General features: G+C 21.5%; 1 protein-coding gene across 1 annotated transcript; it reads left to right on the forward strand.

The window, feature by feature from the left end:
* The first annotated feature begins 7,562 nt into the window (after window positions 1–7,562).
* Window positions 7,563–12,295, forward strand: LOC100644238 (kinesin-like protein Klp61F). Its single transcript, XM_012308928.3, has 16 exons — window positions 7,563–7,990; window positions 8,078–8,225; window positions 8,303–8,452; window positions 8,600–8,760; window positions 8,836–8,985; window positions 9,076–9,312; window positions 9,412–9,787; window positions 9,869–10,140; window positions 10,219–10,358; window positions 10,425–10,543; window positions 10,611–10,955; window positions 11,014–11,241; window positions 11,326–11,505; window positions 11,575–11,797; window positions 11,896–12,017; window positions 12,091–12,295. Exons 1-16 carry the CDS (start codon window positions 7,926–7,928, stop codon window positions 12,139–12,141), a joined length of 2,967 nt encoding a protein of 988 aa, XP_012164318.2. The 5' UTR covers window positions 7,563–7,925; the 3' UTR covers window positions 12,142–12,295.
* The last annotated feature ends 83 nt before the right edge of the window (window positions 12,296–12,378 follow it).

Genomic DNA, 12,378 nt, shown 5'->3' on the forward strand with positions numbered 1-12,378 from the left:
TACCAAAAAGTCTTAATCTTTTTGAAAAAACTTTTCCTATCCTCCTATTGTTACTATTGTTCCTATTGTTACTATTGTTCCTATTGTTACTATTGTTACTATTGTTACTATTGTTACTATTGTTACTATTGTCCCCATTGTTACTATTGTTACTATTATTGTTACTATCGTTACTATTATTGTTACTATTGTTACTATTATTGTTACTATTATTGTTACTATTATTGTTACTATTATTGTTACTATTATTGTTACTATTACTGTTACTATTATTGTTACTATTATTGTTACTATTATTACTATTATTATTATTACCTTATTTCACGTATATTTATGTGCAACATAATATGAACAAAAGAAAGAAAGTTTAAAAACATTATTACCATTGCCAGTGCGTTATGGCTATAGCGTCATAACAAGCAAAAAAGGGGAATAAAAAGCGTTAAAACGTCCTAACTTCAATTTCTACGGCAAATGAATTTGTTTACTAAAAGGTATAATTTACATCTCATGGCTAACATATGTACATGCTCGTTAATGAACGTTGCAACACCTGCTGGTTTTCTATAACAGAAAATAATTGATCAGGATTACTAGATAACTGATATGATAAAATAGAATTTTTCGGTATTCGTACGAACCAAGGATAGACGAAACGCTGAGTGAGTTTCTGAGTGATAATTTCATTTATTGTAATTTCTGTTTCATAAAAATCAAACTAACGTGCGTTTACTCGTTAAGTTTTTCCTTTTATACTCGGACGTACATGAACGTTAAAGATTCTAAAGTTCTCAGTTATACCGTGATAACCGACTATTGTTACTATTGTTACTATTGTTACGATTGTTACTATTGTTTCTATTTTTGTTTCTATTTTTGTTTCTATTATTGTTTCTATTTTTATTCCTATTTTTGTTTATATTTTCTTTCTATTTTTGTTTCAAATTTTTGAAAATTTGAATTTTCAAACATTCAAAAATTTGAAAATTTGAATTTTTAAATATTTAAAAATTTGAATTTTTGAAAATTTGAATTTTTAAATATTTAAAAATTTGAATTTTTGAAAATTTGAATTTCTAAATATTTAAAAATTTTCAAATTTTCAAATTTGCATTTTCAAATTTAAATTTTCAAAGTTGAATTTTCAAATTTGAATTTTCAAATTTAAATTTTTAAATTTGAATTTTCAAATTAACAATTTGAATTTTCAAATTTGAATTTTTGAAAATTTGAATTTTCAAATTAACAATTTGAATTTTCAAATTTGAATTTTTGAAAATTTGAATTTTCAAATTTGAATTTTCAAATTTGAATTTTCAAATTTGAATTTTCAAATTTCAATTTTCAAATTCAAATTTGAAAATTTGAATTTTCAAATTTGAATTTTCAAATTCAAATTTTCAAATTTGAATTTTCAATTTTAAATTTTTAAATTTGAATTTTCAAATTTGTATTTTTGAAAATTTGAATTTTTAAATTTGAATTTTCAAATTTTTAAATTTGAATTTTCAAATTTTTAAATTTGAATTTTCAAATTTGAATTTTCAAATTTAAATTTTCAAATTTTTAAATTTGAATTTTCAACTTTGAATTTTTGAATTTTCAAATTTTCAATTCTTTAAATTTCAATTTTTAAATTTGAATTTTCAAATTTTCAATTTTTTAAATTTGAATTTTTAAATTTGAATTTTCAAATTTGAATTTTCAAATTTAAATTTTCAAATTTGAATTTTCAAATTTGAATTATCAAATTTGAATTTTTAAATTTGAATTTTCAAATTTTCAAATTTGAATTTTCAAATTTGAATTTTCAAATTTAAATTTTTAAATTTGAATTTTCAAATTTGAATTTTTGAAAATTTGAATTTTCAAATTCAAATTTGAATTTTTGAAAATTTGAATTTTCAAATTCAAATTTGAATTTTCAAATTTTCAAATTTTCAAATTTGAATTTTCAAATTTAAATTTTCAAATTTGAAATTTCAAATTTTTAAATTTGAATTTTTAAATTTGAATATTCAAATTTTTAAATTTGAATTTTCAAGTTTTCAAATTTTCAAATTTGAATTTTCAAATTTAAATTTTCAAATTTGAATTTTCAAATTTGTATTTTTGAAAATTTGAATTTTTAAATTTGAATTTTCAAATTTCTAAATTTGAATTTTCAAATTTGAATTTTTAAGTTTGAATTTTCAAATTTGAATTTTCAAATTTTTAAATTTGAATTTTCAAATTTTTAAATTTGAATTTTTAAATTTTTAAATTTGAATTTTCAAATTTTCAAATTTTCAAATTTGAATTTTCAAATTAAAATTTTTAAATTTGAATTTTCAAATTTGAATTTTTGAAAATTTGAATTTTCAAATTTGAATTTTCAAATTTGAATTTTCAAATTTAAATTTTTAAATTTGAATTTTCAAATTTTTAAATTTGAATTTTCAAATTTGAATTTCCAAATTTGAATTTTTGAATTTTCAAATTTTCAAATTTGAATTTTCAAATTTTTAAATTTGAATTTTCAAATTTGAATTTTCAAATTTGAATTTTTGAATTTTCAAATTTTCAAATTTAAATTTTCAAATTTGAATTTTCAAATTTGAATTTTTGAAATTTCAAATTTTCAAATTTAAATTTTTAAATTTGAATTTTCAAATTTGAATTTTCAAATTTAAATTTTTAAATTTGAATTTTCAAATTTTTAAATTTGAATTTTCAAATTTGAATTTTCAAATTTTTAAATTTGAATTTTCAAATTTGAATTTTCAAATTTGAATTTTCAAATTTTCAAATTTTCAAATTTGAATTTTCAAATTTGAATTTTCAAATTTGAATTTTCAAATTTAAATTTTCAAATTTTTAAATTTGAATTTTCAAATTTCAATTTTCAAATTCAAATTTTCAAATTTTCAATTTTTTAAATTTGAATTTTTAAATTTGAATTTTCAAATTTGAATTTTCAAATTTAAATTTTCAAATTTGAATTTTCAAATTTGAATTATCAAATTTGAATTTTTAAATTTGAATTTTCAAATTTTCAAATTTGAATTTTCAAATTTGAATTTTCAAATTTAAATTTTTAAATTTGAATTTTCAAATTTGAATTTTTGAAAATTTGAATTTTCAAATTCAAATTTGAATTTTTGAAAATTTGAATTTTCAAATTCAAATTTGAATTTTCAAATTTTCAAATTTTCAAATTTGAATTTTCAAATTTAAATTTTCAAATTTGAAATTTCAAATTTTTAAATTTGAATATTCAAATTTTTAAATTTGAATTTTCAAGTTTTCAAATTTTCAAATTTGAATTTTCAAATTTAAATTTTCAAATTTGAATTTTCAAATTTGTATTTTTGAAAATTTGAATTTTTAAATTTGAATTTTCAAATTTCTAAATTTGAATTTTCAAATTTGAATTTTTAAGTTTGAATTTTCAAATTTGAATTTTCAAATTTTTAAATTTGAATTTTCAAATTTTTAAATTTGAATTTTTAAATTTTTAAATTTGAATTTTCAAATTTTCAAATTTTCAAATTTGAATTTTCAAATTAAAATTTTTAAATTTGAATTTTCAAATTTGAATTTTTGAAAATTTGAATTTTCAAATTTGAATTTTCAAATTTGAATTCTCAAATTTAAATTTTTAAATTTGAATTTTCAAATTTTTAAATTTGAATTTTCAAATTTGAATTTCCAAATTTGAATTTTTGAATTTTCAAATTTTCAAATTTGAATTTTCAAATTTTTAAATTTGAATTTTCAAATTTGAATTTTCAAATTTGAATTTTTGAATTTTCAAATTTTCAAATTTAAATTTTCAAATTTGAATTTTCAAATTTGAATTTTTGAAATTTCAAATTTTCAAATTTAAATTTTTAAATTTGAATTTTCAAATTTGAATTTTCAAATTCAAATTTTCAAATTTGAATTTTCAATTTTAAATTTTTAAATTTGAATTTTCAAATTTTTAAATTTGAATTTTCAAATTTGAATTTTCAAATTTTTAAATTTGAATTTTCAAATTTGAATTTTCAAATTTGAATTTTCAAATTTTCAAATTTTCAAATTTGAATTTTCAAATTTGAATTTTCAAATTTGAATTTTCAAATTTGAATTTTCAAATTCAAATTTTCAAATTTGAATTTTCAATTTTAAATTTTTAAATTTGAATTTTCAAATTTGTATTTTTGAAAATTTGAATTTTTAAATTTGAATTTTCAAATTTTTAAATTTGAATTTTCAAATTTGAATTTTCAAATTTTTAAATTTGAATTTTCAAATTTGAATTTTCAAATTTGAATTTTCAAATTTTCAAATTTTTAAATTTGAATTTTCAAATTTGAATTTCCAAATTTGAATTTTTGAATTTTCAAATTTTCAAATTTGAATTTTCAAATTTTTAAATTTGAATTTTCAAATTTGAATTTTCAAATTTGAATTTTTGAATTTTCAAATTTTCAAATTTAAATTTTCAAATTTGAATTTTCAAATTTGAATTTTTGAAATTTCAAATTTTCAAATTTGAATTTTCAAATTTAAATTTTTAAATTTGAATTTTCAAATTTTTAAATTTGAATTTTCAAATTTGAATTTTCAAATTTTTAAATTTGAATTTTCAAATTTGAATTTTCAAATTTGAATTTTCAAATTTTCAAATTTTCAAATTTGAATTTTCAAATTTGAATTTTCAAATTTGAATTTTCAAATTTAAATTTTCAAATTTTTAAATTTGAATTTTCAAATTTGAATTTTCAAATTTGAATTTTCAAATTTGAATTTTCAAATTTTCAAATTTAAATTTTCAAATTTAAATTTTTAAATTTGAATTTTCAAATTTTTAAATTTGAATTTTCAAATTTAAACTTTTAAATTTGAATTTTCAAATTTGAATTTTTGAATTTTTGAATTTTCAAATTTTCAAATTTGAATTTTCAAATTTAAATTTTTAAATTTGAATTTTCAAATTTGAATTTTCAAACTTGAATTTTCAAATTTTTAAATTTGAATTTTCAAATTTGAATTTTCAAATTTGAATTTTCAAATTTTCAAATTTTCAAATTTGAATTTTCAAATTTAAATTTTTAAATTTGAATTTTCAAATTTGAATTTTCAAATTTTTAAATTTGAATTTTCAAATTTTTAAATTTGAATTTTCAAATTTGAATTTTCAAATTTTTAAATTTGAATTTTCAAATTTGAATTTTCAAATTTGAATTTTCAAATTTAAATTTTTAAATTTGAATTTTCAAATTTTTAAATTTTAATTTTCAAATTTGAATTTTCAAATTTTTAAATTTGAATTTTCAAATTTGAATTTTCAAATTTGAATTTTCAAATTTTCAAATTTGAATTTTCAAATTTAAATTTTCAAATTTGAATTTTTGAAAATTTGAATTTTCAAATTTGAATTTTTAAATTTGAATTTTCAAATTTGAATTTTCAAATTTAAACTTTTAAATTTGAATTTTCAAATTTGAATTTTTGAATTTTTGAATTTTCAAATTTAAATTTTTAAATTTGAATTTTCAAATTTGTAAATTTGAATTTTCAAATTTAAATTTTCAAATTTGAATTTTCAAATTTGAATTTTCAAATTTAAATTTTTAAATTTGAATTTTCAAATTTTAAATTTGAATTTTCAAATTTGAATTTTTAAAAATTTGTAAATTAGAAAATTTGAATTTCTGAAAATTTGAATTTTTGTAAATTTGAATTTTTAGAAATTTGAATTTTTAAAAATTTGAAAATTTGAAAATTTGAATTTTTGAATTTTTGAATTTTTGAATTTCTGAATATTTGGATTTTCAAAAATTTGAATTTTTAAAAATTTGAAAATTTGAATTTTTGAAAATTTGAAAATTTGAAAATTTGTATGTTTGAATTTTTGAATTTCTGAATATTTGAATTTTTAAAAATTTGAAAATTTGAAAATTTGAAAATTTGAATATTTGAAAATTTGAAAATATGAAAATTGCCAGTGCGTTATGGTTATAGCGTCATAACAAGCAATAAAGGGGAATAAAAAGCGTTAAAACGTCCTAACTTCAATTTCTACGGCAAATGAATTTGTTTACTAAAAGGTATAATTTACATCTCATGGCTAACATATGTACATGCTCGTTAATGAACGTTGCAACACCTGCTGGTTTTCTATAACAGAAAATAATTGATCAGGATTACTAGATAACTGATATGATAAAATAGAATTTTTCGGTATTCGTACGAACCAAGGATAGACGAAACGCTGAGTGAGTTTCTGAGTGATAATTTCATTTATTGTAATTTCTGTTTCATAAAAATCAATCTAACCTGCGTTTACTCGTTAAGTTTTTCCTTTTATACTTGGACGTACATGAACGTTAAAGATTCTAAAGTTCTCCGTTATACCGTGATAACCGACTATTGTTACTATTGTTACTATTATTACTATTATTGTTATTACCTTATTTCACGTATATTTATGTGCAACATAATATGAACAAAAGAAAGAAAGTTTAAAAACATTATTACCATTGCCAGTGCGTTATGGTTATAGCGTCATAACCAGCAAAAAAGGGGAATAAAAAGCGTTACAAATACAATGATATTTAAATAAATTGATAAGAAGAATTGAGTTTCTCTATTGTGATAGATGTTTGAACTTCAATTTGTAATTCATAATTATACGTAATCCACGATTTGTTAGTACTGTGAAAATAGGAAACATCCTGAACACGATTTTTTAAAAAGTTGTCAGAAATTACAGTATTTCAAAGGCCACATACAACGATAAACATTTTTTTTTAGAAGATTTCAAGACCATCATCTTTTTTAAGTAGAACTATATATTTATTTTTTGTAACTTTGTAGAGATAAAACAAATTTAACAACCTTAATAACCATACCGTCCCCATAATTTATTCTTAAGATATTTGCGTCTGAACTGTATGTATGTACCATCTAATTATGTTCAATCGACAAATGGCAAAATTAAAAAATCCTAATTCTTCAACTCCTAAGCAGAATGTGTTAAATTTTGAAAGCTCAAATGAAAGTTTAGAATATAAGGGATCATTTGAGATTAATTTTATCTAAATATTTTCTCTTCTTTTTGGTTTCATAGCAAATTTAAAAATCGCTCCATTGATGGATCTAGGAAAAATTATAACCATTTAACAGTAAAACAGTGAAATTAATTTCTTTATAATCAAAGAATGATACTTCTCGAACTATAAGGCGAGTTCTTAGACTGTTCAAAAGTTAAATTAAAGCTTCAACTCTCATAAATCTACTCTGCATATTATTTTGATTTTCTACGTAATTCTATTTATTTTATGCAATTAATACAATATCCCTTTTTGATTATGTATTTGAAGGGATTCGAAGTATTTCAGAACGTACCAGTAACTGTACATTTATCTATAGTCTGTCCAGCGAAACAAGACAGTAAACGGAAACAAAATTTGGTTACCGCGCTTGCAATTATTGGCTGCCAACTAGTGATACTCGAATTTCACTTCTTCACTGCCTCGTCTCTATAATATACGTAAAAATTTTATTATTGACTTTGAAAGTTACATAAAAAGATTTATAGATATTTGATTTTTCTCATTACACAATAGATTAATATAACTATTGTCTCTGTGTAGTTAGTTAATTATTTAATCTCTCTTCTCTTTGGAGATCGTAGAATGATCTTGGTTTCGCTTTGGTAATTTATACAGTAACTGAGGATAAATTTTTGTGATTTTACGTACAGTTCGATGTAAGAGACCTCTGTTGGAACTGTTGTAAAATATAGATTTTAAATTGTTCAACGGTTAATAATATCAGGAAGCGTTTATATACAATGTGAAAGGTAGAGACTTATTCTACGAAAAAAAGAGACGAATGTTTGAAGTGAAATAACTAAAACCGATCAGAGTGTAAAGAAAATTTATTCCACAAAAATGAACGACACGCGTAATGCGAAAAAAGAGAAAAAGCAACATATACAAGTCTTTGTCCGTGTCAGGTAATTCCATATTAAATTATGAAGTACTTATACAAAACTTAGTTTTAAAATGTAATTCTATATTGATGTTGCTTTGTTTTATGGTAGGCCAATAAATAACGCTGAGAAAGTCGGGAAATCGGTAACAGTTGTTGATATACCATCTAATAAAGAAGTAGTCATTCGAGAAAGACCTCATGATAAATTTACAAAAAAGTTTACGTTTGACAAAGTATTTGGACCTCATTCAAAGCAGGTACGTCTTTCAATTAGTATTTAGTATTATATAGATAACATTTAAAAAAAGATGAATAATTATTAATAAATTTTTAGATACAAGTATATAATGCAGTTGTCAGTTCTTTGCTGGAAGAAGTTTTGGCTGGATATAATTGCACAGTGTTTGCATATGGACAAACTGGAACTGGAAAGACTTTCACAATGGAAGGAACTGACAATGATCCATCATTACATTGGCAAACAGTTGGTTTAACATTTTCTTTCTACAAATAGTAGTCTTGAAATAGACAACATAAAAGAATATATTATATATTATAATGTATGCATATATATATAGAGATGTATATGAATACACACATATATATATGTATATATGTATAAAATTTACAGGATACCACTGCTGGAATTATACCTCGAGCTTTAAGTCACTTATTTGATGAATTACGCGTATTAGGCGTACAAGAATACTCAGTAAGAGCCAGCTATTTAGAATTATACAACGAGGAAATATTTGATTTATTATCTCCTAGTGAGGATGCTGCTAAAATAAGGTATTTGATTTTTATACCCTTTGTTCATGTATTGCTATTTTGGCCAAATCAAAATTCTGTATAATGATTTAAAAGGATATATGAAGATCCAACTAAAAAAGGTGCTGTAATAGTACATGGTTTAGAAGAAATGTCAATACATACTAAAAATGAAGTATTTAACATCCTTCAGAAAGGATCGGAAAAAAGGCAGACTGCAGCTACTCTGATGAATGCTCATTCAAGGTTAAAAAATATTCTGCTTTTATATTTTAAATAGTTATTTATGTCTATCTTATTTCATGAAATTCAATATTAATATTATTTGCGTTTTAGTCGTTCCCACACAATATTTTCTATTACTGTTCATATAAGAGAGAATACTATAGAGGGTGAAGAGCTATTGAAAACAGGAAAACTAAATTTAGTTGATCTGGCTGGTAGTGAGAATGTTGGAAGGTCTGGTGCTGTTGACCGAAGAGCAAGAGAAGCAGGCAATATCAATCAATCTCTATTAACCTTAGGTCGAGTTATAACAGCATTAGCAGAAAAAGCTCCACATGTACCTTATAGGTAAAATTAAGTAATTATTAATAAATTAATATAATTTCTGATAGTTAATTTATAACATACATTCAAATATTGAATTTTCTTGTTTACCTTTGTGTACAGAGAATCTAAATTAACACGGTTGCTCCAAGAATCATTAGGTGGACGTACAAGAACTTCAATAATTGCTACAATATCTCCTGCTAGTATTAATCTTGAGGAAACCTTGTCAACATTAGATTATGCACACCGTGCTAAAAATATCACAAATCGACCTGAAGTTAATCAAAAATTTTCTAAGAAGGCATTACTTCAAGAATATATTGAAGAAATTGAAAGATTGAAGAAAGATTTAATAGCATGTCGTGAACGAAATGGTATTTATCTAACTCCAGACAGTTACAATGAAATGCAATCTTTGATAGAATTTCAAAGCAAAGAAATAGAGGAAAAATTGAATCATATTAAAGCACTTGAAGAATGTATGAACTCTAAAGAGGTGATTGTTGATCAAAGTTTTATAATTTTTATTATGTTCTTATTGTATTACAAAATGCAAAAATCAAAATTATTATTTTAGCGAATATTTAACGAATTAAAATCAATAACTTCCGAACAAGCAAATGAACTATTAAGTACAAAAAATGAATTGAAAAGCACAGTAAATGCTTTAATGTCAACGTCAACACGCTTGGCAATATCGGAACGAGAAAAAGAGGAACAAAAGTTTCTTGTTGAAAAACATGCAAATACTGAAAATATTCTTTTATCACAAGTACAAACAGTTTTAGATGTTGCTGATACAGCCACCTCAGATGTAAATAAACTTCATGACAAAATCTTTCGTAAATTGTAAGCACTTTCTCTCAGATAAAATCCTAAATTTTAGATTATATTTGTGAATTTAAAATTAACATTTTATATTTACAGACAAATAGGACAGCAAAATAAATTTCTTGGACAACAGTTTAAGAACAACATTAAAGAACAAATCCAAAAAATTGAAGCTGATATTGCATCACATACCAAAAATTTAATGCAATTCTCTACATCTATGAAGGATCATATTGGTAAGTAGAATGTTCAATAGAAATATTGAATTTTGTAAGTAAATACTTATTATTTTGCTTCTTTAGAAGCGCAAAGTGTATCAGTTAGTGAGGACATTGGAAAGGCGATTCAAGTTATGTCCCAGGATCTTGTTAATTTTAAACAAAATATTATCAATGAGTTGATGAAAAATATGGATGATTCTGTACGTAACAAAATACAATTAATATTTTTATTATGAAATTCATCAAATTATAATATTTATTTTTTAGTATTTAAGGTATCAACAGTGGTTGGAAAATGAAAACGAAAATGTTACAGCTATGACTAATATAAAAATTAGTATGTTAAATAATATTTCTTCCCATATTGTACAAAAATTTCATCAGTTACTGGAGAATAAACTAGCTGAAGGTTTGCAAGCGCTAAACACTGATATTTCTCAAAACATTGATAACTTAATAGAATCTACAAAAGAATCAATGATATCAATTTCTAAATGTTCAACTGAAAAGCGGGTTCGCTTAAATAACGATTTGTTAGAAATTAGAGAACATATTGAAAATATTCGACAAGATCAAATTGATATTATCGAGAAACGGACAAATTTTGCAAAGGTACGTTACTTTAAAAAAAGGACTATATTGTTATAGTTCTGATATTGTCTACTTGCAGATGATGGACGATTTACAACGTTGTTTCAATGAGGTACAAAAGGAGCAGGAAGAGAATCATTTTTCAATATGCAATATATTAGACAATATTGATGAAACTTGTAGAACTATAAATAATCAAGCTTCAGATACTTGCAAAATAAAGACAGAAAAACAAAATGATTTACAAGAAAGATTTCAAAGTGATCTAGAAATAGTAAAAAAGGTAGTTGTTGAAGGAGCAGATAAGGTAAAAAATACTGAAGTTCTTAGGAAAGCAGATTCCGTATTGTACAATATTATGAGGTAATTTGATATTCATTTCTTTTGATAGTCTCGATTGTTGAACGAAAGCGCTATAGCACAAGGTAAAATATCAATAGATCAGTTCCAATCGAACATAAACAAGAATTGTGATACATTAATAAGTTTTAAGAATTGTGTGGAAAATAATATTGCGGAAATGCAGCAAAAGATAGCAAAAGATAAAAGCTTTATTTTGTCAATAATCAATGTAAGTTGGCACCTAAAATTGTTCACGTTATTTCGATTCTTATTTTATTTTTAATATTATGGTTTTCAGGATATGTATATGAAAGTTTATACCACTAGCAATGAACATATAAAATGTTTTGATGATTGCAAAATGGCATTTATGACTGTACTTACAGAAATGAGTAAAAAGCTTGAGAGTGAAAATATTAATGCAGAAAATGTGAATAGCAAAATTATTTTAGAAATGCAAGCAATACTTGATCAAGTTGACAAATTCTTTACAGAAGATTTATATCGCGATAATCCAACAGGTATGATCAATTATTCACTAGTATTTATACTATTGTTATATATATTGGATGCATATTCATAATCTTGAAAAATTATTTGTTTAACTGAAATTAAATAGGTTTAACTCCGGCAAAGAAAGATTTTCAGTATTCTAAAAAGCTTATTAAAACCTCTCCACATGAGCGACTACTTAAAAGATATAGAGAAACACTTAAAGATATTGAAGATACAGAGAATGAGGTAAATTTGGATATATAGTACTTTTAATATAGATTTAATAAAATATTTTGCTTATTGTATATATCTCCATTAGCCTGTAATACCACTGAATACATCTACAAAACAAGCTGTAGATACAAGCTGAGAAATAACCTTCGAAGAAATTATAACATCGTATGTAATATGTGGAAATTTATTAATTATGAATTTTTAAATTTTATAACCATAAATACTTTGTTATACCATACCAATGCGACAAAATAAAATTGAACATATGTATATTAAAATAGTAAACGTAATATTTGATTAAATCTTTTTATAAACCTTTATTTCTTCCTTATTTTATTGAATTTACTTTTAGTTTATACAAACGGATTTGATA

Source organism: Bombus terrestris, chromosome 1 (genome assembly GCF_910591885.1).
Source record: "Bombus terrestris chromosome 1, iyBomTerr1.2, whole genome shotgun sequence".
Taxonomy (NCBI): Eukaryota; Metazoa; Arthropoda; class Insecta; order Hymenoptera; family Apidae; genus Bombus; species Bombus terrestris.

Bases quoted from the DNA above. Each gene is read 5' to 3' on its own strand.
- LOC100644238 (XM_012308928.3), top strand. From the start codon at position 7,926: ATGAACGACACGCGTAATGCGAAAAAAGAGAAAAAGCAACATATACAA. The intron at 9,313-9,411 runs GTAAAATTAAGT...CTTTGTGTACAG, and splicing joins GCTCCACATGTACCTTATAG to AGAATCTAAATTAACACGGT. The intron at 10,544-10,610 runs GTACGTAACAAA...TTTATTTTTTAG, and splicing joins TGAAAAATATGGATGATTCT to TATTTAAGGTATCAACAGTG.